General features: G+C 40.2%; 1 protein-coding gene across 1 annotated transcript in view; it reads left to right on the plus strand.

Moving 5' to 3' along the window:
• The window catches only part of SPATS2L (spermatogenesis associated serine rich 2 like), an 82479-nt gene that overhangs the window by 29184 nt on the left and 27285 nt on the right, over positions 1-26010 (plus strand). Inside the window, exons 3-7 of the mRNA XM_034785654.1 lie at positions 5415-5523; positions 8807-8856; positions 10134-10374; positions 17064-17264; positions 17941-18076. Of these exons, the coding sequence (XP_034641545.1) occupies positions 5415-5523; positions 8807-8856; positions 10134-10374; positions 17064-17264; positions 17941-18076 (737 nt within the window). The remainder of the gene's footprint in view (positions 1-5414; positions 5524-8806; positions 8857-10133; positions 10375-17063; positions 17265-17940; positions 18077-26010) is intronic.

Below are 26010 nucleotides of genomic sequence, written 5' to 3' on the forward strand. Positions count from 1 at the left end.
TTCTGTAAAACCTTTAAATATGTGCTTCAGTCTCATTGACTTCAGTGTGACTTAAGCACATGTCTAAAGTTAAGCACATGCTTAAGGCCCCAAGTCAGCAAAGCATATAAACATGCTTAACTTTGAGCATGTACTTAAGTCTATTCAACAAAGCACTTAAATCAACAGGATTTAAACACATGCTTACAATTAAGTATGTGGTTAAGTGCTTTGCTGAATCAGTGTCTTAAATGGGGCTGTGTATGGATGCAGGGGTCTGTCTGTGCAGTCATTTTTAGGACTTGGGAGTTGTATTTTATGTTTTAATTGTTTTTAGAGGAGTGATTTAAACTGAAACACAGGCTAGGTCTACACTACCCGCCTGAATCGGCGGGTAGAAATCGACCTCTTGGGGATCGATTTATCGCGTCCCGTTGGGACGCGACAATCGATCCCCGAATCGGCGCTCTTACTCCACCAGCGGAGGTGGGAGTAAGCGCTGTCGACAGAAAGCCGCAGAAGTCGATTTTGCCGCCGTCCTCACAGCGGGGTAAGTCGGCTACGATACGTCGAATTCAGCTACGCTATTCACGTAGCTGAATTTGCGTATCTTAAATCGACTCCCCCCTGTAATGTAGATGTACCCACAGAGTAGTTAACTCTTGCAGCATGATCTCAAGGAGAGCAAACTCAGGCTCCTTCAAATCAATGTGGAAACCTGCTCTGTGTCTAAGCCGCAAATGTAGCTACTGTCAGCAAGAGCATCCCAGCTGATCTCATCTGCCAAGATGGAACACCTTAACAAATAATTGTCAATAGTTCAGCAAGTTTGTTAACTAGCACCTTAATGCCCTAGAATGCCTGTCCTGCAACCACACGATGACATGGAATCATTAAAGATATTTAAAGTCCTTACATCTCGACCAGATAAAGACAGATGATTATGAAATTAAAGACTGTTAAATAGTTCATAAGCACAAAGGTGCCAAATTAAGATAGCAGGGTCAACTGTAAATTTGGCATTTCCTAACTTATGAGTGCTTTACTTTGCAACTTGAATAATGTTCTTGTAGCCTAGTGGTTTTGTTCGTATGTTAAGGACCATTATAGAGAGGATAGTAATCAATTGTTTTCCATGTTCACTGCAGGTAGGACAAAAAGTAATAGGCTTAATCAACAGCAAGAAAGATTTAGGTTAGGTGTTAGGAAAACTTTCTAATTATAAAGATAGCTTAGGACTGGAACAGGCTTCCAAGGAAGGTTGTGGAATCCCTGTCATTGGAATTTTTACAAACAGGTTAGACAAATACTAGTCAAAGATGGTCTAGGTTTACATGTTCCTGCATGAGCATGGACTGTATGAGCAAGGTCCATTACGACTCTACATTTCTAAGATTCTGTGGTGATTCATGGAGTCATTACAAATATTTGACTTTCCGTTAGTCTTACTTTTAATATTTTTTCATCTTATGGTCAGGTTCTGTTGAATAGGAAAATATTTTGAGTTCTCTCAAATAAAACAAGGAAATACCAGTATTAATATAGACTAACTGTAAATGTTTGGTTTTGCAGACTTTCAGATATTAATGCTATTTCAGTGCTTATGAAAGAAACTATTTCCAATTTCTTGTGCCAATTTTTATCCTGTGTTTGTGATAACTATAATAAAATTAATTTACTATGTTTATTGATGTGAAATCATATAAAATATTCAATTGTTTCAACTATTCTGTCCCTTGCTGCATATGTGTGTTGTCTGGCAAGATCCCAGCGCCAGGCATGAAAGGGTTATGTTTCAATTTAGAACCCTTGAGTTGACCCAGTCTATTATAATCCAGGGAGAATGTGATCACACTTGAGACACATCTGCTTGCTGATAGAAAGCAGATCCTAAAAACAGCAACTAAATTATGGAATTTCAGTGATGCAAGAGTATTGGACTGCAAAGAGCATTTCTTTCCCCCAAAAAATTCACACAGCACTGTCTTCATTAACATAAAGTGATGATATTAGTGATGCAGTAGCTGAATCAAATCATACCCAGATGAGAGTGGGATTCTTAAATCACTTTGAGCAGATCATTGTGAAATTTGTAACCAAACCATTATTATTATTCTGTACAAAATCTGTTAAAAAACAATGTAGGTTGTGAAGCCAAGCATTCAAAAGTTAGGAAATGCCAGATTTCTGGCTGCCCATGCAACCCTGGTGCTTCCATGCTGTGCAGTGTATGGGACACTGGGTTCTATGGGGAAAATAGCAAGTGATCATGTAATTAAAGACTAGCGTAATACATACGTACATGGAGACCAAATTAAGATGATGGGGCAACTGTAAATTTAGCATTTCCTAACTTTTGAGTGCATTACTTTGCAACCTGAATATTGTTATTGCAACATAGTGTTTTTGTATGTAATTTCCTTGGGTTTTTTTTTAAAGAAGAATAAGATGAAACTCAATTTTCAGTATGTATAGCTGTAAAAGCCCATCCTGGATCACCGTACCCTGAAGCTTCAGCATAGACTTTACCACTTGAGCTACAGGACTAACTACATTAGCTGGCAGCAGGAAAAGGCTATTATCCCCGTGTGGCAGATAGACTACTGACACCACATGCTGGGTCTAGGGTGGGTGGGGGAGCCCAGCTTGGCTCTCGTCTCTCCTGGGAAGTTGGCTGGGGACTGCTGCCCCATATGGTCCCCCTGAGAGGGGGATGGGATGCTGGGGCCATGTGCCAAGTCCAGGTGTATGGTCCCAGGAGGGAGAGTCTGGCCTGGCTGAGCCCAGGCAAGCTGTCTTCCTGCTCTAGTAGCAACCCAGTGTTCCCAGTGTAGCATGTGGTGCTGCTGCTGCTTCGGCAATGACATGGGCTGTGTTCTTTAGAATGGTCATGATCAGCTATTATTTTGGCAGCCTCAGGAACACAACGGAGAGAAGGGTAATAGCAGGTTTTAATACCACACTATAGGGATCACTATCACCCCCCCTGCCCCGTGCATTGAACCCTCTTCATAACTCAGTAAGATGAGGGAAAGTGGCACATACAACATGACTTCTGATATAGAACTCATTAGTACAGAAGAAGAGTTGATAGACTTGGACCACCCTAGATGGAACGATACAAGACAGGAGGAGAATAGAACCACCCCATGGGGAAAGGGTGAGAAAAAGGAAAAGGTAGAACTAGGCTCAGGGGAGAAGAGCAGCCCAAGCCTCCAAGAGTCCTGAGATTCTGCACCTCAGAAAGGACATGGGGAGGAGCTTAGGGGTCAGTTCATGGGACTTGGAGAACCAGAAGCTTTGGGGAAGGAGGGGGACGGGGCCAACAACAGGGCTTGACCCCAAGATAGAGGGGAAGAAAATGAGGCACATGGGCCTACACATTGTACATGGCATGAAGATCTGTGGACTGAGACCAAATTGTGTGGACATTCTTTATGATTTTTGTGAGTCGAGGATGGAAGAACCCAGAAAGGGAATCCTACAAGACTTCCCTGGGACAAACAGGAAAGTAGAGAGTCAAGTGCCTCCTACAAAAATGGGAGGGTGTGAGAGGAAAAAATGCTCTTGGGTAGAGGGAGGAGTGTGACAGAGTGCTGAGAACTAACAGATGGGATTGTCATGCTGTGTGTGTCACTCATAAGCCTAGAATATCTGTTGGGTCAGTGGGCAGTGATGGAAACAACTACAGGCATGGTTGAGAGCACTTTGGGGGCAGAATATCACCAGCTTGAATCATCACTGGCCCCTGGTAGAACCCAATGGAATGTTGAAGTCCAAAGGTTCTGTGGCAGTTGGAATGTGACAGTTGATCAGAGAAGGTGGGAAGCTACATGGGGTAATAGAGGTGGCCGTGCCTCCAGCAAGGGTGCAGCTCTGTACACAAACCTTGGGGAACATGTATAAACAGCATCATTGCTCACGACAACACAGTGCATGGAAACAGAGAGAGACCTCCATTTTTGGCTTTTTTTACAGACATGATTTTATCAATTACACCAATGCAACAGCATGTGCTTTTAGTTACTAATCCAAAAATAACGTGTAAACAGATCTAAGATTTATTCCCTTAGAGAGCAGGCTAGTAATGAGTGCCAGATAATGCTTGCACTGCTATAAGGCAATAATCAATGCATGCAGGATTTCTCAATAAAATAGCTCAGAAAGCTGATTGGGAACAATCAGATTTTTTTGGAACTGATCCCTCTCTTTCTGAAAGTGCTGCCAGTGGCCTATGTTCGTTTGTTTTTCTGAGTTTTTATATTTAAATGCCCAATAAAGCTTGAGTAGCATAAACAAGAGACATATGCAATGTGTTTGACATAATTTTTATTTACTTTCAGCTATGTTGTGTGGGAATAAGAAAGTAAAACATCAAGATGGTTTCCAGTGGAAATATTGTATTCAAAACCCAATAGAAGAGATCCTTAATGTAAATTTGTTCTGAAGTCAATGGAGCAATACCACTTTACGTAGGTTGAGGATTCCATTGACTTCAGTAGAGTGCAGCAGGGATGTATTTGGCCCACCATGTCATTGTTTGAAATACCAATAGTAAGATATTTAATACTAAAAGTTTTTGGATCTTTGCTCTCAAGACTGCATTTATTATGAGTGATAAATCAGAGGACAAGCTTTATACATTCTCTTCGTTTTAGCATATGACTTTTTATTAATTAGAATACTTTGCAACCATACAAGGATCCCAATGCACATTACAAATGTGAATTCACAGAGCTTTGCCACGTCCCTATGCAAGGTAGGTCTATATTTTAAACCCATTTTATCAATGTGTAAACCAGAGGACAGAGAAACTCTGTGACTTGTTCAAAGTCACACAGTGTCAGTCTAGTTCTGTACTACAAAGTTTTGTTGACATAGCTATGTTAGGAGTGTGAAAAAACAACGCCCTCAGCCGACAAAGCTATACAGGCAAACCCCCTTGTGTAGATACAAGTATGCCGACAGAAGAGGGCTTCTGTCGGCATAGCTAACGTCATTCAGAAAGGTGATGTTTCTACACTGGGAGAAGGACACCTGTTGGCATGTGCTATGTCTACACTAGGGATCTCCACTGGTGCAGCTGTACTGCTATAGCTATACCACAAAGCATTTGTAGTGTAGACAAGGCCTCCAAGTGGTATGTCCAGGAATAGAATCCAAATTCTATCAATGGAGTTACTCCAGATTTGCACCAGATGTAACTGACAGCAGGATTTGGCCCCAGGAGTTCTGACTACCAGTTCTAATCACTAGAAGCAATTGCTTGTATTAGTTGCATGCAGTGATTCAGAAGATGTATAGTATTACTTTGTACGAATAACCTATTACAAAACTGCAAGCAATTCAGATACATATGCATTTTTTTTCTGAGTGACTTTATTTCATCTAAATGAATATGCTAAAACTGCATATTTTCATCTTTTTTTTTCCAGATCAATGCAGTTCGATCAATTGTTCCTAACAAAAGCAATAATGAAATAGTTCTGGTGTTGCAGCAATTTGATAACAATGTAGATAAGGCAGTTCAAGCTTTTATGGATGGTGAGTATACTGTACATATTTCACTAAAGCATGAGGAATTAACACTAAATACTTTCTGGTTACTTGAAATGTGGGCTGTAATTTTGTTGAAATGTCAAGAACCATGACTGCTTGTCTGTACATTTTCTGTTAATTCCTAGTAATTTTCACCTTCACTCCACCAGTGTTGCCAGCCTGAACTGCCTAATTATTTACTTCTCCCTGTCTTTCCATTTTCTGCCACATCATTCTTTATATGTGGTCAAGTATCAGGGGATAGCCGTGTTAGTCTGTATCTATAAAAACAACAAGGAGTCTGGTGGCACCTTAAAGATATAATGCCTGCATCTGTAACTTTCACTTTATATGTGGGACTCCCTCCTCGATCTATTCTGTACAGTCACTTGCCTCCCCTCCTTTAACTCTCTCCTCAAAACCCACTTCCATCCTGACACTTACAGGAAATTGCCATCCAATAGTAGGATGAAGGCCAGTGAGGATCGCTGGTAATTATTTACTTATTTATATTTTTTTAAAAATTTGAATGATTAATTTAGGCACATACAGTCCATATGTATTACACGCATTCTCCTTCCCCTCCTTGCCTCTCTTGTTTGCTACATTCATTTGTCTCACCTTGTCTTAAATTAGAGAGAAAAGATGGTCCAGTGGTTAGGACACTAACTTGTGACTCAGGAACCCCACAATTAATTCCATACTCCGCCACAGACTTCCTGTATGATGATGTTCAAGTCGATTAGTATCTCTGGGCCTCGGCTCCCCATCTGTGAAATGGGGATAGTAACATTTCCCTACCTCACAGTGGTGGTGTAAGGATAAATATATAAAAGACTGTGAGGTACTCAGATACTATGGTAGTGGGGGGCATATAAATAAATAAGATGGATAGATTTGCAATAATATCTTTGGGGAAGGAACAGTCTCTTATTGTGTGTTTGTACAGTTGGGCCCTGGCGCTGATAGGATCCTTTGGTGTTACTGCAATACGTAGAAATAATTCTGTTTTTCATATCCTATTTCAGCCTTTCAGAGATTGCTTCTAAACATTGACCAATAAAGAAGATAAAATGTGTGGCTTGAAAAGCTACAGTGTCTCTAAATATAAAGTGAATGAAAACATAAAAGTGAATATATCAGAAGAAGGTTACCAATGATAAAAAGCAAGGATGGTTCTGAAGCAAATGCCAAGATCCCCTGAACTTTGTGTGTGTGTGTGTGTATTGAAATTTAAACATAGATTTGAATTTTGCAAATAGCCTTTACCTTTATAATGGGCTGAACCAAGTCTCCAGTGAAACGTTGGAGCATTCTAAATCTGGAGCAAAATTTTACAGCTTGATCCCATCTCTAATGATAAATGAAGACATTTGTATTTAAATAACACTCATTATGTAACACTAATATATTTGAGTTCTCATTTAAATCCTTTGATTTGTAAAAAAACTATTTTTACTATGCTTGGCACACCATTAGGAAATCTTGTCAAATCTCAGACTGCTTTAAGAGTTGCTGTATGTTTACTGGTTTCAAAAGGCCTAGGCATATTCAAAAACAAACAGCAGCAGCTGGGTTGTCTGTGTAGCCTGATTTCAATACAGTATAGCCCATAGAGACATTATGAGTATCCCACTGTATTACTCACTTTATATACGTGTTGTTTAAAAAGGAGATATTTATAGATGTAGGGATATAGATATATATTTTTGTTTTAGAATAACTGTCTAAAATATATGGTCTAAGAAGCATCAGTCTGCCTGGGCTAGAAATTATATACCAAGATACAGAAAGCAAATGTAAACACCAAAACTATATACACATGCATCAGAATTCTTCCATCAGATCCATACGGTGCATCTTGATACAGGCATCCTACTCTCCATTTATCACTGCCATTGACAACAGTTGGATTTTGATATATTTAGCGGGTACAGGAAATCAGAGTCTATATCTGCCCCAACATGGATCTGGGTGAATGAATTAAATCGAATTATAACATTTTTTTGTTTTATTTTAACTAGCTACAACAATTTTTCCTAGTTGACCTATGGCCTGGGGAAAGTGGGGAATTTATTTTATTTTTGTGCTTCATGGTTATTCAATATTATACAGTGAGAGGTTGCTGTTTATTTTATTTATGTGGACCTATCATGTTTTAAATAATTGTCAGAGGCATGAGTGCTGAGTAAGTGCCTCCTTGTCATTTTAGAAATCCAAAGAAATAAAGCAAATAAATGTTGTTAATTCCTAATGACACTTATTTTTACCCAGTCATACAATTTACCACAGACATGATGGATTAATTTAATGAGTGTGACATTGCTTGAGTCATGTAAAATGAGATTGTGCCCAGTACTAGTCTGTATACATTAAGGAACAATCCTACATCTACAGGGATATGTGTTAGATGAACTGAAAGGCCTTTTCCATCTATAGATTTATTTATTTTTAAAGGGTTGTCCAGAATATACATAGAAAGCACATAATTATGTGGTGTGTTATAAAAAGTTCATTGGCATATGTTTGGATGACCATGTTCTTGATGAGTGAATTAGGCAGATCATCCTAAAAGAGTGCCAATAAAGCCTTTTTATTTCACCATCATATCATCTGAATATGACAGATATTTTACAGGAGATATTGGAGTAAAATGTTAAGTTTTTAAATATTTTTCTTTTTAAATAATCCTCCACCAGTGTACCACCTAGGCTGTCTTAGAGAGGCAAGTACTGTTAGAAATGAACTAGGCTACCTTTGGCCGCAATGCATCCTTAATTTAAAACACATGAGCAAAGCACTTAAGCATATGGTTTCAATGGGACTTAAGCAGGTGCTTTGCTGATTCAGGGCCACAAAGAGCACATATGCTAAGCAGCCTGCATGCTATAGTCTAATGTGAAGCATAAGAGATTTCAAACCAGAAGATTATAGATATATTATGTAGAGATACTCACCATATACAAGTTTGTGTCACTGTTTTCCTACCATGAATTTGTCTAATTTAGAGAATTTCTAAGAAAATTTTTCCAATCTTATGATAGCGAGACAGGTAGATGCAAATAATAAAACTATGCATGAACTGTAAATCAAATAAATATGACATTGAGGAACATAAAAAGTGAAATACAGCAGATTATTTCTCCAACATGTGAAACACTTGCAAAAACGAATGGGAACATAAGAAACATCACCTACCTAGGGAGCCCGGGAATCATTTCTGAACACCATTGTTTTTTATCACAGCCAAACTTTTTTGTTGAAGTATTTTTATCTTTTCCTACTTTAGGCAGTGCAGCTCAGGTACTAAAAGAATGGAATATGACAGGGAAAAAGAAGGTAAGGACTCACTCTTGAGAGTTAAAACATTAATACCATTTATCAGCGTTCTGTAGTAGAGTGTAGCAGCAATCGTTGTTGCCAAATCTTGTGCTAATTTGTTAACATGATAAATGATTTGATCCACATCTGTATTCAAAAGGCTTCAAAGTAAATGTGCACCTTATTTTCTAATTCACCTCTGTTATCTCTCTAGATTGCTGCTCAGGTAGGGTTTCTAGGTCAGTAGGGTACACACATGGGAACCAAACTCTAGAAATACACAGAATGGCTCACCAAAATAGTACACCTAGACTGCACAAGAAGCTTTAATATATACCTATATTCCGGCCAGCAGCAGCCCCTTGCAGAATCTCCAATAACCACCCAAGGTAGGCTATGGCTGCCAGGAGTGTGAATAATCTGTGTTGGGGCAATGTATAAGGATAATTACCAAGTCAGGATCATGTAGATCATGCCCCAGATGTCTAGGACTGACCCTCACCATCAGATTGGTTCTCTAAGGGTTACCTCACGGACTACCTGCGGCCATGGATTCTCAAACTTTTGCACTGGTGACACCTTTCACACAGCAAATCTCTGAGTGCAACCTCCCTTATAAATTAAAAACACGTTTTAATATATTTAACACCATTATAAATGCTGGAGGCAAAGCAGGGTTTGGGGTGGAGGCTGATAGCTCGCGACCTCCCCCCCCACCTAACCTCACGATCCCCTGAGGGTTCCTGACCCCCAGTTTGAGAACCCCCGCTCTAGTGCACACCTTCCAGAATGAATCCTAGTGGTTTTGTTTATTTAAAACAAACAACAGAATTCCATTGTGTACATACTCACTAAACACGCTCCGCAAGGAATTAGTCGCATTACGAGGTCAGTACTTTTGCTTTTGACAATAATGAACTGCTCAGCCAGTGTGATTGCAAACTTTTGTGGAAGCAGCACAATTCAAAGCAGGTACTTGAAAAGAAGCTTCTTGTACTATGATGCTATCATGGTTTAAAAATGCAAATATTCCAGGCAGTGAAAGAATAAATGTGGTGTAGGACTCTAACTTCTGCTCATATTTTATTTTATTTTTGTTTCAAACAATGTATATATTCAGTTGAACAGATAAAGCATATCACAGTACATCATGGTCTGTAAATATCATTACAGTGATTACAGCTTGTGAGGCTTTTTTCAGAACTGAAGAGAATGAACAATTTATTGCTCATATTTTGAGTTAGTTTGATCAATGCTGAGTAATGTTTCTGTCCTTGAAATATTTCTCAATTTAGAATAATAAAAGAAAAAGAAGTAAATCTAAACAGCATCAAGGCAATAAAGATATGAAAGAGAAGAATGATAGAACTGAAAAGGTTTCCCTAGAGCCCCAAGAGATATATAGCTGCCATCTGAATGGATGTGGCAAGGATAACTCTTCCAGTGACTCGGCCAATGAGAAATCAGAAGTCGTTTCTCATGAGAACAAAAGCTGTGGATTCGAGGAGGAGGTGCAAGCACATCCAGAAATCACAGGTCAGTGTGCTCTGCAGAAGGCACGTTTATAGCCAGGGCTGGGCCAAGCCAACATGCACAAAGAACTTGGCACCTTTACTGAAGTAATGTTAAATTTAATTTTAAAAAATCAAGCAGACAGCTGTGTTTGGGCAAAATAGCCCCTAGTCTTACAAGGAAAACCAAGCAGGAGGACCCCACATGGGAACAATTCTCTTTTCAAGATCAAGATCTAAATGTCCTTATCTCAAGAGAAAAAAGGACTAAAGTCTAATTAGACTAGTTGAACGTGCCCCATCACCAGGCAGTATAGGCAGTTGAGTGTCTGAGAGAGACAGCAATGACAAGGCCCCACAAAACAGCCCAAAGTGACTCTGGCTTTAATGGACTGTCACATGATTCCCTTATTGCTTAGTCACAGCCCCTTCTGCTTTTATTTACATACTGTAGTCCCTATCTAGCTGAATAGCTGCAAAACTCCCAATGACTTCCCTGGGACCATCCTCTGGCCCTATTGCTGGAAGATTCAATCTGGCAGCTTCTCTGATTACATGCTGTTCAACCAGGATTTGCATGGTGTCTCTGGAACTCCTGGAGGCAGTGATGAGAGTTGCAGTCTCCCACTGTGGGGCTCTTTTGAAATGAGGTTGGTTTGTTTTTTTGCAACATCAGTGAAAACAAACCTCAGCCTTTTTGGGAGGATACTCAATGAAAGCCTACATGCCTTTGCCTTCAAGTATCCATCCATAAAGTTCATGTTTATTTTTAATTGTACTTCTTGCTGATACATTTTTCAACTCCTAGCATTTCAAAACTTCCGAAGGGCCTAGATCAATGCCACTGTTGTTGTTGTTCTTGCTAAATCTTAAGCAATACATAAAAAGTTGCATTGCATTGAAGGCGCTTACCTTGAAGTCACTTTGTTCATGATTACAAACATGCTACTCCAACCAAACTTTAAAGATTTATGCCAAATATATAGCTGTCCTGAAACTGATTCTGTGCTACTTATAGAAGACTTTGGTGTCGGTGCCAACCTCTGGCCAACGAGATACAAATTCCAGCAAAACAGAATAGCTGAGCAAGGAACTCTGTCTTGAAAAAGAGACGCATGGGTGAGGTGCAGCAATGTTCTTATGTTTCAGCAAAGGCTCTCAATTCCTATAGCTAGAAATGTGTTGTGTCGACGAAGTTCCAAATTTCCATATCAGAGTATAATGATCATTTATTTTGAAGTCTATAAATATTCATGTAGTATTATTTTCTCTGTAATATCTGGTAATGGCTACAAATACATCAAGCTGCCTCAGTAACTGTCTTGGAGGTGTCATCAAGGCTGGAATTTTCAAAGTTGGCGAGGTGCATGAATACAGATACACATGCCTAAGTGGGACTTAAGTTTCCATGAAATTTTCAAAAAAAATGGTGGATGTGAGTGCAAGGTACCTCTATTCTTTGAGGAGAGTGCCTATATTATTTGGGACGTTGTGTGTGTGGCCAGGGGGTTAGGTGTGTTTTCCATCTCTTTCAGTTGATGCAAACAAAAATTTTATATGTATAAAATAAAAACGTAAAAAGATTTAAGGATCCTTCTGTCTGGCAATTGCAATTAATGACATTGATTTCACAATTCTACTATAATTTTACGTTAATATAAACGAAAGTATTAACCATATCCAAATAGTATTAATTATTTAATAAACAAAAGTATAATTGCAAATTTTCTGCAGCAGAAGCAGATACTTGCTTAATTCTACTATGCTACCGAAACATTCAAATTTAGGAAAATATCTTCCTGGCAACATTCTGAAATGTGGTGGAAAGAGTTTCTCCTTTAGTTCACTTTCAACTTGAGCATGAGGAAATATGTTGATTCTATAGAAAAGCGCAGTAGCAGCCTTGTTTCGGTCAAAGAAGCAATATATATACATATTGCTAAACACGTATAGAAATTAAAGGAATGGTACACATCAAAATGTTGAGTAGGATCCCTTAGAGGTCAGCTGCCATACTCTTGTGGCTTCTGATCAAGATACATGACATGCATTGAAGAGCTGGAAAACAGTTTGAAATTAAGTCTAACATTTCTAACATCTAAACCAAGATGCTTCCCTTTGCATTGTAATCTCCTTTGTTTTGTTTGTCCTTTTTTTTTTTTCACTTGCTTCTGTGTTTTCCAGTGTTTATGTGATACTTTTCCATCATTTATTAATGCTCTCAGTTCTGAGCTCTGCTCTGAGCAGTACATTTATTTGGTTTCCTAGATACTGGGTCCAGGGTCAATTTCAGGTGAGGGGGCATTTTAAATGTATTTCCAGCTGTTCAAGCCTGAAAATTATCGTTTGAATGAAATGAACTTAGGCAATGACAAGCCTGGTGTGACTTTGTGGACCACAGTTTTAGGCCAGAGGCCAGTGTGCCTATGTAGGTTTTCTGACATAGGGACTAGGATACACTCCCTGTTCGTAATCATGGAGTTTCCTCTGAATCATCCTGTCAGAGGCATGGGTCTAGGCAGGGCTTGTGGAAATGGAAGGGGATTCCCTTTCGCAACCATCAGATGCTCATGATCTAATGAGGACATTGGCTTCTGCTCCAGGCTCATATGTCTCCTTACAGCTCTTTAGGCTCCCCTCAGCATTAGGTGGGTGAGGCAGCAGCATTAGCTCCCCTGCCTTCCCTTCCCTGACTTAGCTTCCTGAGCCATGAAATCCTCAACACACAGAGGGGTTTCTGGGACCAGAAGGGAGAATGCAGCAAAGCTGGTTGTCTCCCCTCACACCACATTCTACTATCCTACCTGTTGTGGTGGAAGGTAACCCGTTGACCACTGTCTTTGCTCACCTAGTGGTAATGCTGTTACTGCTGGACACAGTCCATTGCTCTTTAGTTGAAGTACCTTTTTTTCGTTGTTTCTTTAAGAAACTTTTTTTTTAATTGAGAGTTGTGATATAACAGTCTGCAGATTATAAAGCTAAGAGAAGGTTTAGAGTGAAGTCCAGCTTACTTGTTTCTTACCTGGCTGGCCACTAAACACCACATAAACCCGCAGCACTCTCCCATTACTTTGTATTGTCTTAATGTTTAAGTTTCACATGCTTTATGTAATCAGCACTGACTAATGGGGAGGATGTGTCCTGGCCTTCATTGACCTGCTGGAGGAATTGAGGGACTGAGACTGGATCAGCTTCTGTAGCTGGTCATTGAGGGTCTGGATATGTCCTCGCCATTGGCTGCTTCACAGCATTACTCCTGGAGCGTACATCTCAGGCTCAGAAGTTCTCAGCTGTCCCAAGTACCTGCTTGAGGCAGCTGATGTGGGGGAGGCAAAAGTAGTTCTCAGTTACTGTTATGATTCCTTTAATCATGGGCACAGTCAGGGTCCCAACCAATCCCCAAAGCAAGTTAGAGTAGCCACTGGCCTGCTGCTGGTTGAGCCACATGGTCCCCTGGAGACCTTTCTGTCAACCAGGAATGCCTTACGGCGGTGGTTCTCAAACGTTTGTATTGGTGACCCCTTTCACATAGTAAGCCTCTGAGTGCGACCCCCTCCCCTTATAAATTAAAAACACTTTTAAATATATTTTACACCATTATAAATGCTGGAGGCAAAGCAGGGTTTGGGGTGGAGGCTGACAGCTCGTGACCCCTCATATAATAACCTTGTGACCCCCTGAGAGGTCCTGACCCCCAATTTGAGAACCCTTGCCTTACGGCTTCCATCAAATGTGCTCCCTACCATGAATTGCCATCTGCCTGTCCCCTGCCAGCCCTGACACACACTTGTAGCAGGTGGCTCAGGAAGGTCTGTTGTCAGCTTTACACAGGATTCCCTCATACCAGGGCAGCTCTAAGGTCACTTTGTGTCACTCTGGCAGCACATAGTGACTTTTGCGAGGCCCGGGATCTGGACCCTTAAGTGTCTGCTGTCAAATCATTATTTATCATTGCTCCATTCCTGCTGCTCTGAGACCTTTGGGACTGCCCTGTCAAACAGCAGTGTCTCCCTCAAACATATTTGGTGGCTACTTCCCAGTAGTTTTCATCTGCTGTGTTCAAGCACCACAATGCTAGATGGCCCTTTCTCCATTTACATCCAGCCACAATTTGGCCTTGTGTATTTCAAAAACTTCTGATTCAACCATTTACCAGAGCGGGGATAAGGAATCCCATTGCAGTTGAGACACTACCTGGGGACAGTTATAACTGGTACTGTACATTAAGCAGCTGTTATTTCTCTTTTTAGAAAAGGCTTAGCCCAATGAACACTAATTGTGCCTTGTTGAATGTGTCTATTTAATGAATGATCTTTCTCTAACATGGTGCTTTCAGTGATATCTTTCTGCAGCCATACCACCTTTTCCTATGATCTTGTAAAAACTCAGTTTAAGTATGGTCATGTCATGACAGTACTTAGAAGATAAACTGTCAGATAAAACCCAGCATGGTACTAGGGGCACTGTGCTGCTGCAGGTGCCATCTTTCCTGTGAGATCTAAACCCAGTTCTGGATCACACATAATTAAAGATCCTATGGCATTGTTTCCAAGGGCAAAGGTGTTAACAGTTACTCTGAAACGGCCACCATTTAAAAGAATGTCCTAAAAATAGCTAAATATCAGCTCATGTAACCTCTTAGGCACTATAATTTAATACTAAACGTAAATCAGGCTGAAAAATTTAAAGCGCCATATTGCCACATTATTGTGGGTTTTGGACTTAGCTGAAACTGGCCTGGACCTGGCTTGGCACAGAGGGCTGGACTAGATTTTGTGAAACTGGATACACATATGCCATTTTGAGTCCCACTTTTCTCAGTTGTTTTTCATGTAGGGCAATTGTGCTAACTTCCCCAAACTACCTGTTTACATCTCAAGAGAGCTTTTCCTCAGCAAACGATTCTGTCAAGGCAATTTTTTTTAAAGGTTTTGAATGTCAAGGTGTTATAAAAAGATAAAACACACATTCCATGGTCCGTGGCGCAGCTGGAGACTCAGAGTGAGTTTCTGTGAGCGTTCCATTACTAGCAGGTCTGATAAACGCTTAACCATCAATACACCAGAGATCACATCTTAGACTAGAGTATTAGTGTTCCAAGCCCTCATGAAATACAAAATGCCACAAAAATTTACTGTTAGCTCTTATTACACAAGTCATTGATTTTTCATTTAGATGTTTGTTAGAGTCACAGATCCCTAATCGTTGTTGTAAGTGTTGCTGAGCTGGCACGGTTCTGCAGGGATTTGATGCGGACTTCCCCAAACTACTTTAATTTTGCTGAATTTCCTCAATTGAACTTGAAAGTCTTGTTGCAACATGTTTAGATGTTGTTTGCCAGGCTATGTCGATATCTTACTACTGGGCTTCAAAGTACAGTAGAACCTCAGAGTTACGAACAGCTCAGGAATGGAGACTGTTCGTAATTCTGAAACGTTCATAACTCTGAACAAAATATTATGGTTGTTCTTTCAAAAGTTTACAGCTGAACATTGACTTAATATAGCTTTGAAACTTTGCTATGCAGAAGAAAAATACTGCTTTCCCTTTATTTTTGTTAGTAGTTTATGTTTAACACAGTAGTGTACTGTACTGTATTTGCTTTTTTTTATTTTGTCTCTTCTGCTGTCTGATTCCGTACTTCCGGGTCCAACTGATGTGTGTGGTTGACTGGTCAGTTCGTAGCTCCGGTGTTCATAACTCTGATGTCCTACTGTAGAACATTTGACATTTCAAACAAGATGCCAGCGTAAATAACAGATGAAATATGTAAATGGTAGAAACTATTTTTAAAGTATAACCACTTGTCAAAGTGGGTTTGTTTAAGAGGAAAGGCTATTTTCATTTGTCATTTTTCTTCATGAATGTCCAAAACAGTTAATTAAGTTCAGTAATAGTAATTTTGCACTTAAATAAAGAATATCAAAGCCCTTTACAAACAATGTGCCCAATATCACAAAACAAGTTGGGACAGATATGGGAATAGAATCCAGGAGTGCTGACTCCCTGTCTGCGGTTTTAGCTGCTAGACTGGTTGCCTTAACTACCTATTAAGACTTGCAGAAGGTTAAAGGTAGTCATGTAAGCGCTGAGTTCTTGGCTCCTACTCCTGTGTACAGACTACTACATCTGAATTGAAAAGGTGAAAATTTGCATTTACATTCTGCATAATTAGGACTCTGACGGTCTGATATTTCTTGTTTCAACAGACCCCTACAAATTTTTCTAACTTGGCTATTTTTGTGTATGTTTAATTCTTTATCTTCTCCAATATACCTTATAATCCTCTATAAACAAATAAAATGATCACAACATTCTACACACCACACATTCATACTTCAAATATTTTGGGGCCTGTTTCTCCCCATGCTACTCCAGTCTTATGCAGTCTTACCCCTGTCTAGTTCAGGCCTACGATATTTGACAAAAGATTAAAATGAATGAAGTACATAGCTTATGGAGTAAGATATTTGTACCATTTCAGCATAGAAAAGTCAAAACTCTTTATCATTTTTTGACTGGTGAAACACAAAAATCTGCTCAAATTGGTTTTTAATCACAAAGCCATTGTAATTCTGTTCTGTCAGTTTTTCAGGTTTTCTATGAATGCACACTGATGAAACAGAAACTTCATTTTACCAGTGTAGAAACATTCTGATCCAATAACAATGAATCAGAGTAACTCCCTACTAACTATTTGATATTCTCTTTCAGACAAAAACCTGGAGCACAAGAGAATAGCTGAAGATTTAAACCTAAAGTCTGTAAGTGGAACAGAACAGCGAGATACTTTTCAGTCATCAGTTCAACCTCTGAGTAATGTAGGCAGGCCAAAGTCAAAAACATCCACAGTTAAAGCATCCGTCCCTGCAGCCCATCTTGAAACAAAGCCAGATGATTCAATCAAGAAAAAAGGTAAAACAGATTTCTTTTCCTATTACAATTCATCAGGTGTTGTTCAGGGAGGTGATCAGATTTGCAGTGCATCATAGGAGGACTGCATCAAGAGCTGACATGAGGAGGAGAGGCAATATATTGGGAATGGGATACCAGGGAATATTGCTCTTTACAGAAGACCACTGTGTGGGTTTTTTTCACTCTTCTCATCATTCTGAGGGGTTCATAGGTTTCGTGGATCTGATTCTGATCTCCTATAATCAAGGGTAATTTCGCTGAAGTTAATGAAACTACTCCAGTATGTGTGAGGGCAGAATCAGGCTCAGTGTAACTAACATGGGCAGGAGTATACCTATTCTGTCTGAAGTGCTTCTTCACAAAGAAAGTGTCATTTGGGAATTTAAGAATGTGTTGTCAGTGTCTAAAACTAGTGTTTGTCCTAGCTTTGATCCAGGGGCTGGAATGGGGTGAATTTTGTCTAATGTTTTCAGAAGTGGAAGCACTATAGAAATGTTAATGGTGAAATTGAGGCCCTATTAAGTCAGTGGGAAAACTTTCAATACATTAAGTAGGACCAGAATTTCACTATAGCCATTCATTACAAGAAGCACTTTGGAATTTTTTTCTCCCACCAGATTAGACAACAATCGGGTTGTTCACTTTTATACAATTTTTATTTGTTTGTTTTTTTTAGGTCCAAACATTGAAAAGTCTGTGAAAGATTTGCAACGTTGCACTGTTTCTTTAACTAGATACCGCATGATGATCAAAGAGGAAGTGGATAATTCAGTGAAGAAAATCAAAGCTGCCTTTGCAGAATTACACAGCTGGTAGGTAAATCAGTGTGGGAAAGACCTCTTCAAATCCTGGGCAAAGAGGGGCTCATGCAGGCTACAAGCGTCTCAGGGAAACTTTGTTTAAATCCTGTTTGTTTATATCATTTGTTTTTAATCAGAAAAGATACAGTGTCAATAAGTCACACCTCTCAGACCTTAAAATGCTAAAAAAGCATATATTGAGACACATGGGCCCAATCATAATTCCTAACAATAAAATAAACCGACATACAGGGTGGGAGTTGAAAGGTCCTTTTCTTTGGCCTAAATTTGCCCTATTGACCTCGGTGGGAGCAGAGTCAGGCCAACATTGAACACTTTTGAAAATCCCATCAATAGAATTCATTAAAGTTCTCCCAAAAGAATCCATACAGAATATAACAAAACTTACTGGCATATTCTGTCCTCAGAGGGATAAGTGTGATGCCCAATAATTCAAATGGAGGTCTTGTGCACACATCTGAAGGAGTTGGCCCTACAGATACATAACAATATAAATGTGATATCATTCTGCGATGGATCTGTTATGGTATCTCGTGGGGCTTGCTTCAGCCCCATTAAAGTCATTGGTAGTATTTCCAGTTCCTTCACGAGGAGCAGGAGCAGGCACACAGTCCAATATGCTCAAATAGTGTCTTGAGTCAGGGAGCGAAAGGTCTAACTAAAGGGATCACTCATGAGCAAGGATAAAATAAATGTAATAAAAATAACCAAAAGTAAAGGAGAAATTCTGCTCTCACCTCTGTGGGTGCATCTAATGGGGTTGCATCCAAATAACTGAAATGATCATTTGGCCCCAAGGCTTTTCTAAATATATCAGATATAGATTTCTGTTAATATCTAGTGCCCTACCAATACCCTCTGCTCTTGGAGGCATTGCTGTGTCGAGGGGGGAAAAGTGAGTTGATCTGTATTCTATGGGGAGCCACACTAATGGAGTGAGGCAGTTTAAAAGCAATGCCAAAACAGTGCCTCTCTCATGTGCCCTGGTCATTCCTGGTCGGTAGCTAGCTTCACCCGCTTCTTGAGCTGTCTCAGCCTGCCCCATGTCCCTCCCCTGGGAGGAGAAGGATTGTGTGGAGCTTGTGGCATTTTATTCCCTGAGCAATCACTCTCCATGATCAAGGGCCATTGCTTACATTCTGACAGCAAAAGTGGCTGGAACTCAAGAAGTGAACACTGGCCTTTATTTTGAGCAGAGACTCTAGTTCCTGGTGCTTGCTGCTGGAGTTCTATATGTTGTAATTTAATACATTAGACAAAGACAAACAGTCTTATTATAACATCAAATCCTAGAATGCATAGGAAACTCAATCTTGAAAGTACAATCTCATACCATTAATTTATTCAGCAGTCTCTCCTGTTCAGGATAATAATCAGCGGTCTTACTACTGCTCACACTTCCAGCACTGTACGTTGACTTCGTAGAGTTACATCTCCTTTACACTGGCATAAGTGTGAACAGAATTAGTCCCAGAGTCTTCAGTGATACTGTGTACAATAGCTGGGTATTGCACATAAGTTACTGTGCCAACTATTGCCTTTCTGATGTTTTCAGATTATAACATTGGCAAGACTCTGATTTGACAAAACAAATGAATCTGCACCAAGCAATGTACAGTGGCAGATCACCTTCCATTGCAAATCCAAATGTATTTTAGATCATTTGAAAACAAGGTTCCCCTTACCTCCCAGATGGGAATGGAAATATTTAATAGGACAGACACCCTCTAAAGAATACATAGTACGGGACTGAGTCCTGGATTTAGAGAGACATACCTGCAACTGATGCAGGTCTGCTAGGAAAAAGCAGGGGAGTAAATACAATGAAAGCCTAGGGACTTGATGACTCATGAAACTGCTAACAGGCTACTGAGCTTTTCATATCGATGTTGCAGCCCAGGTCAGTAGTGACTGAAAGTAGATACCATCTGATGGTTGCTCAATGGCTTTACTGTATGGAAAATAACCTTAAACCTAGAAACTACTTGCTGATAAATTCACATCTATTTTTAAAGTAAAAAAGCTGAATTTTGCAGTTCTGGTCTGTTTTCTCTTCTAATTTTCTGTTTGTCTAAAATTGTATTTGTATACTGGACTAGGGAAGATGGTCCCACTCGTAAAGTTAAATGTTTATATGGCAATAATTGTCCAATCCATCTAAATAGCAAAGACAGAGCAGGTCACCTTTCTTCTGAAATTGAAACACAAATAGATTTTCCTTTGTAATGCACTTTGGCTCAGTGGAAGAACACAGGAAGCGTCAGACTAGATCACACTCATGGCCTATCAAGGCCAGTGTACTGTCTGTGATAGTGGCCAGTACCAGATGCTTCAGAGAAAGGTATAAGAACCCCACATTAGGTAGATGGGGGATTGTGCCCCGCCTAGGTATCATCCTGTTCTCTAATGGCAGAGATTGACTTTAGCCCTAAAATGTGAGGCTTCATATCCATTTCAAAATATTTGTCATAATTAATTACAGTAATAGTGGATGTTCTTGATAACAAGATTTAAAAAGGGATTGGTATGTTCTTGGCCTCAGCAATTTCCTGTGGTAATGGATTACATAAAAACATAAGAATGGCCATACTGGGTCAGACCAGTGGGTCCATCCAACCCAATATCCTGTCTTCTGGCACTGGCTGGTGCCTGATGCTTCGGGGGAATAAACATAATAGGGCAATTATCCTGTCATCCAGTTCCAGCTTCTGGCAGTCAGAGATTTAGGAACACCCAGAGAACATGGGGTTGTGTCCCTGATCATCTTGGCTAATAGCCATGAACTTATCTAATTCTTTTTTTAACCTAGTTAAACTTTTGGCCTTCACAACATCCTCTGACAACGAGTTCCACAGGCTGACTGTGTTTTTGTGTGAAGTAGTACTTCCTCATGTTTGTTTTAAACCTTCTGCCTATTAATTTCATTGGGTGACATATGGATTCTTGTGTTATGTGAATGGGTAAATAACACTTCCTTATTCATTTTCTGTACACAATTCATGCTTTTATAGACCTCTAGCATATCTCTCCTTAATTCTCTCTTTTCAAAGCTGAACAGTCCCAGTCTTTTTAATCTCCCCTCATATGGAAGCTGTTCCATACCCCTAATTATTTTTGTTGCCTTTCTCTGTACTTTTTCCAATTCTAATGTATCTTTTTTGAGATGGGGCAACTAGAACTGCACACTGTATTCAACTTGTGGGTGCACTGTGTGTTTGTATAGTGGCATTATGATATTTTCTGTCCTATTATTTATCCCTTTCTTACTTATTCCCAGCATTCTGTTCACTTTTTTGACTGCTGCTGCACATTGAGCAGATGTTTTCAGAAAACTATCCATAATGATTCCAAGATCTCTTTCTTGAATGGTAACAACTAGTTTAGACCCCATCATTTTGTATGAATAGTAGGGATTATGTTTTCCAATGTGCATTACTTTGCAATTATCAACATTGAATTTCATCTGCCATTTTCTTGCCCAGTCACCCAATTTTGTGAGATCCCTTTGTAACTTTTCACAGTCTGCTTTGGACTTAACTATCTTGCGTACTTTTGTATCATTTGCAAACTTTGCCACCCCACTGTTTACCCCCTTTTTCCAGATCATTTATGAATACGTTAACAGCACTGACCCCAGTACAGATCCTAGGAGGACGTTGCTATTTACCTCTCCACTGTGAAAACTGACCATTTATCCCTACCCTTTGTTTTCTATCTTTTAACCAATTAGTGATCTATGAGAGGACCGTCCCTCTTATCCCATGACTGCTTACTTTACTGACGGGCCTTTGGTGAGGGGCCTTGACAAAGGCTTTCTGAAAGTCCAAGTACACTATATCCACTGGATCACCTTTGTCCACATTTATTGACACCCTCAAAGAATTCTAATAGATTAGTGAGGCATGATTTCCCTTTACAAAAGCTGTGTTGTCTCTCCCACAACATATTGTGTTATCTACATATCTGATCATTCTCTTTTTTTTTTAAGTTCTCTATCAGAGAATACCATAATACTGAATGAGGTTATATAACTCAGAGTGGCCACTTACAAATAGATGGTGGCCAACAGTAAGTGGGGCACCCATTATGCTTAGCCACATGTTTAGAATTAATTTCAGGACACACAAAAGTGAGGTCGTCATGGTACTAGAATCCAGGCATCACAGAGCAGGGTGCCGTGCCAGCTTCTCTCACCTAAGTGCTTACCATCAACAACCCCTTTTGTGGCAACATAGGAGCTCTGCTGAACAGAGACTGCCATTGCCAGTCATACAAAAGTATTTAATGTTTTCAGATAAAAATGCTTTGAAGCCATCATATTAATATTTGTTTATGGCCTAAGTGGCAGTAGTTGCAAACCCAGGTGCATACTGATGAAAGGTGAGTTCATTAACCCATTGCATCACCGTTCGTTCTCGTAGATATTTTGCATGGAACTTTGCATTATAAAACATATTCACAGATTTTGCTAGGAAGCCTTAATGCCTTTTAACTAAGTCAACTGACAGAAGGGGTCTGATTTGCAGCTCAGCTTCAACCCACTCTTCCTTTTTGTGCTGGGAGCTTTGCAAATGCAATTAATGACATTTTTAAGTTTAGGTAGTTGCAATCACTTAGTTAGATCTGTAAATGATATTCATTAGGTCATAAAAATGAAGCATGAGCTGTAGAGGTCTGTCTCGAGTCCGCCTGCAAATGATCTGTGTTCCCATATTAGTGTGTTAGCAGATTGAGAAACATGAGTATTCATTTCGCTATTTATTTCTCTTTTAGCTTATAAAGAGCTGCTATGCTAGACAGCACATGCATCAAAATATATTTACAGTGATAAGAAATCAGTTCAAAAGGCACATGGAACCTGCTCCTGCTCCCATTTAAATCAATAGTAAAACTCCCATCTACTTCAGTGGGAGCAGGATCGTGCTCATTAGGCTACAGAAGTGCCAGCTAGTCTATAAGAAACTAGAATGCAATAGGGCAGGTCCATGCCTCTCAAGTTTCAGGCCCCACAGAACAGTTTCCTTCATACATCACAATGTTACAGCACAGATACCCTAATGGGATGAAGTCTCGGGTGAAAATCTCAGTGATGTGGTGCATCATCTTGCAATTGATTGTTAGGCCTAATTTTTGCCTGACTGAATGTGTGGAAAATCCATCAATCTCTTTGTTTTAACTACTAATACATAAAAAGCAACAGAGGGTCCTGTGGCACCTTTGAGACTAACAGAAGTACTGGGAGCATAAGCTTTCGTGGGTCAGAACCTCACTTCTTCAGATGCAAGTAATGGAAATCTCCAGAGGCAGGTATATATCAGTGTGGAGAGATCTCCACACTGATATATACCTGCCTCTGGAGAACTCCACACTGATATATACCTGCCTCTGGAGATTTCCATTACTTGCATCTGAAGAAGTGAGGTTCTGACCCACGAAAGCTTATGCTCCCAGTACTTCTGTTAGTCTCAAAGGTGCCACAGGACCCTCTGTTGCTTTTTACAGATTCAGACTAACACGGCTACCCCTCTGATACTAATACATAGTCATTCCACCAGCCTTCCTGGGAAATAAATAACCTTTCTGGGATAACTTTGTATGCACTGTATTATCCTATGTGCACAATAAGAAGTGACCTGATCATGTGAACACTTGCTCCGTGGTGTGGTAACTTAAATGGGACTAGTCACAATAGTAACTGCTGTGACTGGCAGTAAGTGTTTCCAGGATTGGGCCCCATATGTTCAGCGTGTAGCACCAGGCTTTGGGATTTTGCATATGTTACTGATGTCCCGTGTTCCTGAATTTAAAGTTAAAGAAAGCATCAGCAGCTGGTGGAAAGAGGATAAGGTAATTAAGAAGAGCACTCAGACTACTGAATAGTTATCACTGTTCTGTTCATTGTAGCTCAGTATATTTATCAGTCCGGTAAAAAGTAAGTAGTTTAACCAGACTTTTGTTTCCATGGCCAAGAGGAGAGCAGCCTGAGCTAGTGAGGAATGTTAGTGACATAATGTTATCTTGTTCCCTTCATGCTGGTGATTCCAAAACACTTACAAACTGTAGAGGAATCACTTCACTTCCCGGCCGCAGAAGCAAAGCCACCTATGGGGTGGAAAGGGTCTCGGCAACACTACCCACCAGTGTAGAATGGGAACTGAGAAGTACCATCCCCAGTCAAACTGCAGGGGGTATGTAGGTGGGCTGAATGCATTAAGCCAGACTGGAAATTGGCCCATTCCTAGCACATGAAGTTAGCACCACTATTCTTGGGAAAAGAGCCATGGGATTTTTAATTAACACACTTGGTCAGGACTTTTGTTCTTAGGTCTCCTCTGAAGGATAAAGGACGTTTTAGTTTCTGTTGTTTCTATTGTTTTCTTTTAGTTTTGTTTTTTCCTTTGATTCAGTAGTAGGTGTCATCCCCTCCCTCCTTTATTTTTACTGCCTGTTCCCCTTGAAATCAGTATCAAATCAGTCTTTAAGGTATTCCAATATCTCTTTCTGAGAAGGAGTGACTAGTTTTTCACTTCACTGGCTTACCAATTGCAGCAGGAGCAAAGGAGTGCAGAGACAACTTCATCTGGCTGCTTCTTGCCCCTAAGCAGCAACTTGTCCCATTATTACAAAGGGAAATTAATATTGCACGTGATCAGAGACATCTTGAGATTTTCAGCAGATTGTTCCAGAGTGTTTTCTGTCCTTAATAGTAGAGACCATAGGGCCAGGGGTGACAACTGCTGGAGGAAGTCTTATGTCTCCAGCCAGCTTGTAAATCACCTTTTGTTTTTAACTGATGGCAGAAGATTACTCCTGAACGAGCTCAGTCAGCACCTATGTGACAAAATGGTGCTTTTCCTCCATCTTAACTGAAAGGAATGATATGGAGCAGATGTGCTGTGTCACACTGTAACATCTTGAAGGAATGCACGGCTTATTTCCTCATTTAACTTGTAACGAAACAGGGCCAAAAAACAATCCTGGAAATATGTCAGTTTAAAAATAAAGAAACACCACAGGACAGGAAGTTTAAGAGGCACTAGAGTAGGTGTAATTCTTCCCTTAAGCCCCAGATAATGTGCTAATGACATACTTTTATATGGTGCCTTTCATCCCAAAGAATCCAAAGCATTTTGTAGACCTTGGGCTGGACTATGTGTGATCCTTATATTACCCTTTTGCTCCCTGGTGCACAATGTACCATCCCTCCTTTCTCCAGATTGTGCCTTGTCCCCATGCCTTCCCTTGTGCAGCAACTAGGCACTGGCCCAGTCCCTGTCCTGGGAGGAGCACAGGGATTATGCCCTGCTCATTTCCTCAAGAATACTAGCAAACCTCAAAGAGGGTGTGGGGAGGCAAAGCCAGGATCTCATCCCTCCTCCACCCTAGCAGGCAGAACTGGCTGGATGCAAAGAAAACTCCCTAGGTGCATGCCCACTGTGCCCCACATGTGCACCTGGAAGCCATCAAGAGGGTTTTACATTGCACTTTTCATTATAGAGCATCCCTCCTGTAGTGCCTCCTTGGCCAGTTGGTTCTTCAGCACACCCAACACTGGCATGTGTCTATCAGGCATACTTGATCTTAAAATGTAAATAAAAATCAATTCATCCACTACTCAGATGAGGCCAACTATGGGATGCAACTGTGTACTAGCACACAGCCACATTATAGACCAGTTTGGGACAGTACACGAAGAATTATTCTATATGCCAATTAGACTGCAGGGGGAATTTAGGAAGGCAGAATGTACTTCCCACCCTCCCCCCAATTAGAATTTGATCAAGACACGGTGGCTGGGGCTAACATTCGTATACTGTAATAGCATGTTCTCACTTTCCCATGAAAAGGCTGAATAAGGATTGGGGCGGGGGGTGGGGAGGGGAATAGCCCCCGGGAAATTTGAGTGAAATGTAGGAAGCACAAAA

This window comes from Trachemys scripta, chromosome 11 (genome assembly GCF_013100865.1).
Source record: "Trachemys scripta elegans isolate TJP31775 chromosome 11, CAS_Tse_1.0, whole genome shotgun sequence".
In the NCBI taxonomy this organism is placed as follows: Eukaryota; Metazoa; Chordata; order Testudines; family Emydidae; genus Trachemys; species Trachemys scripta.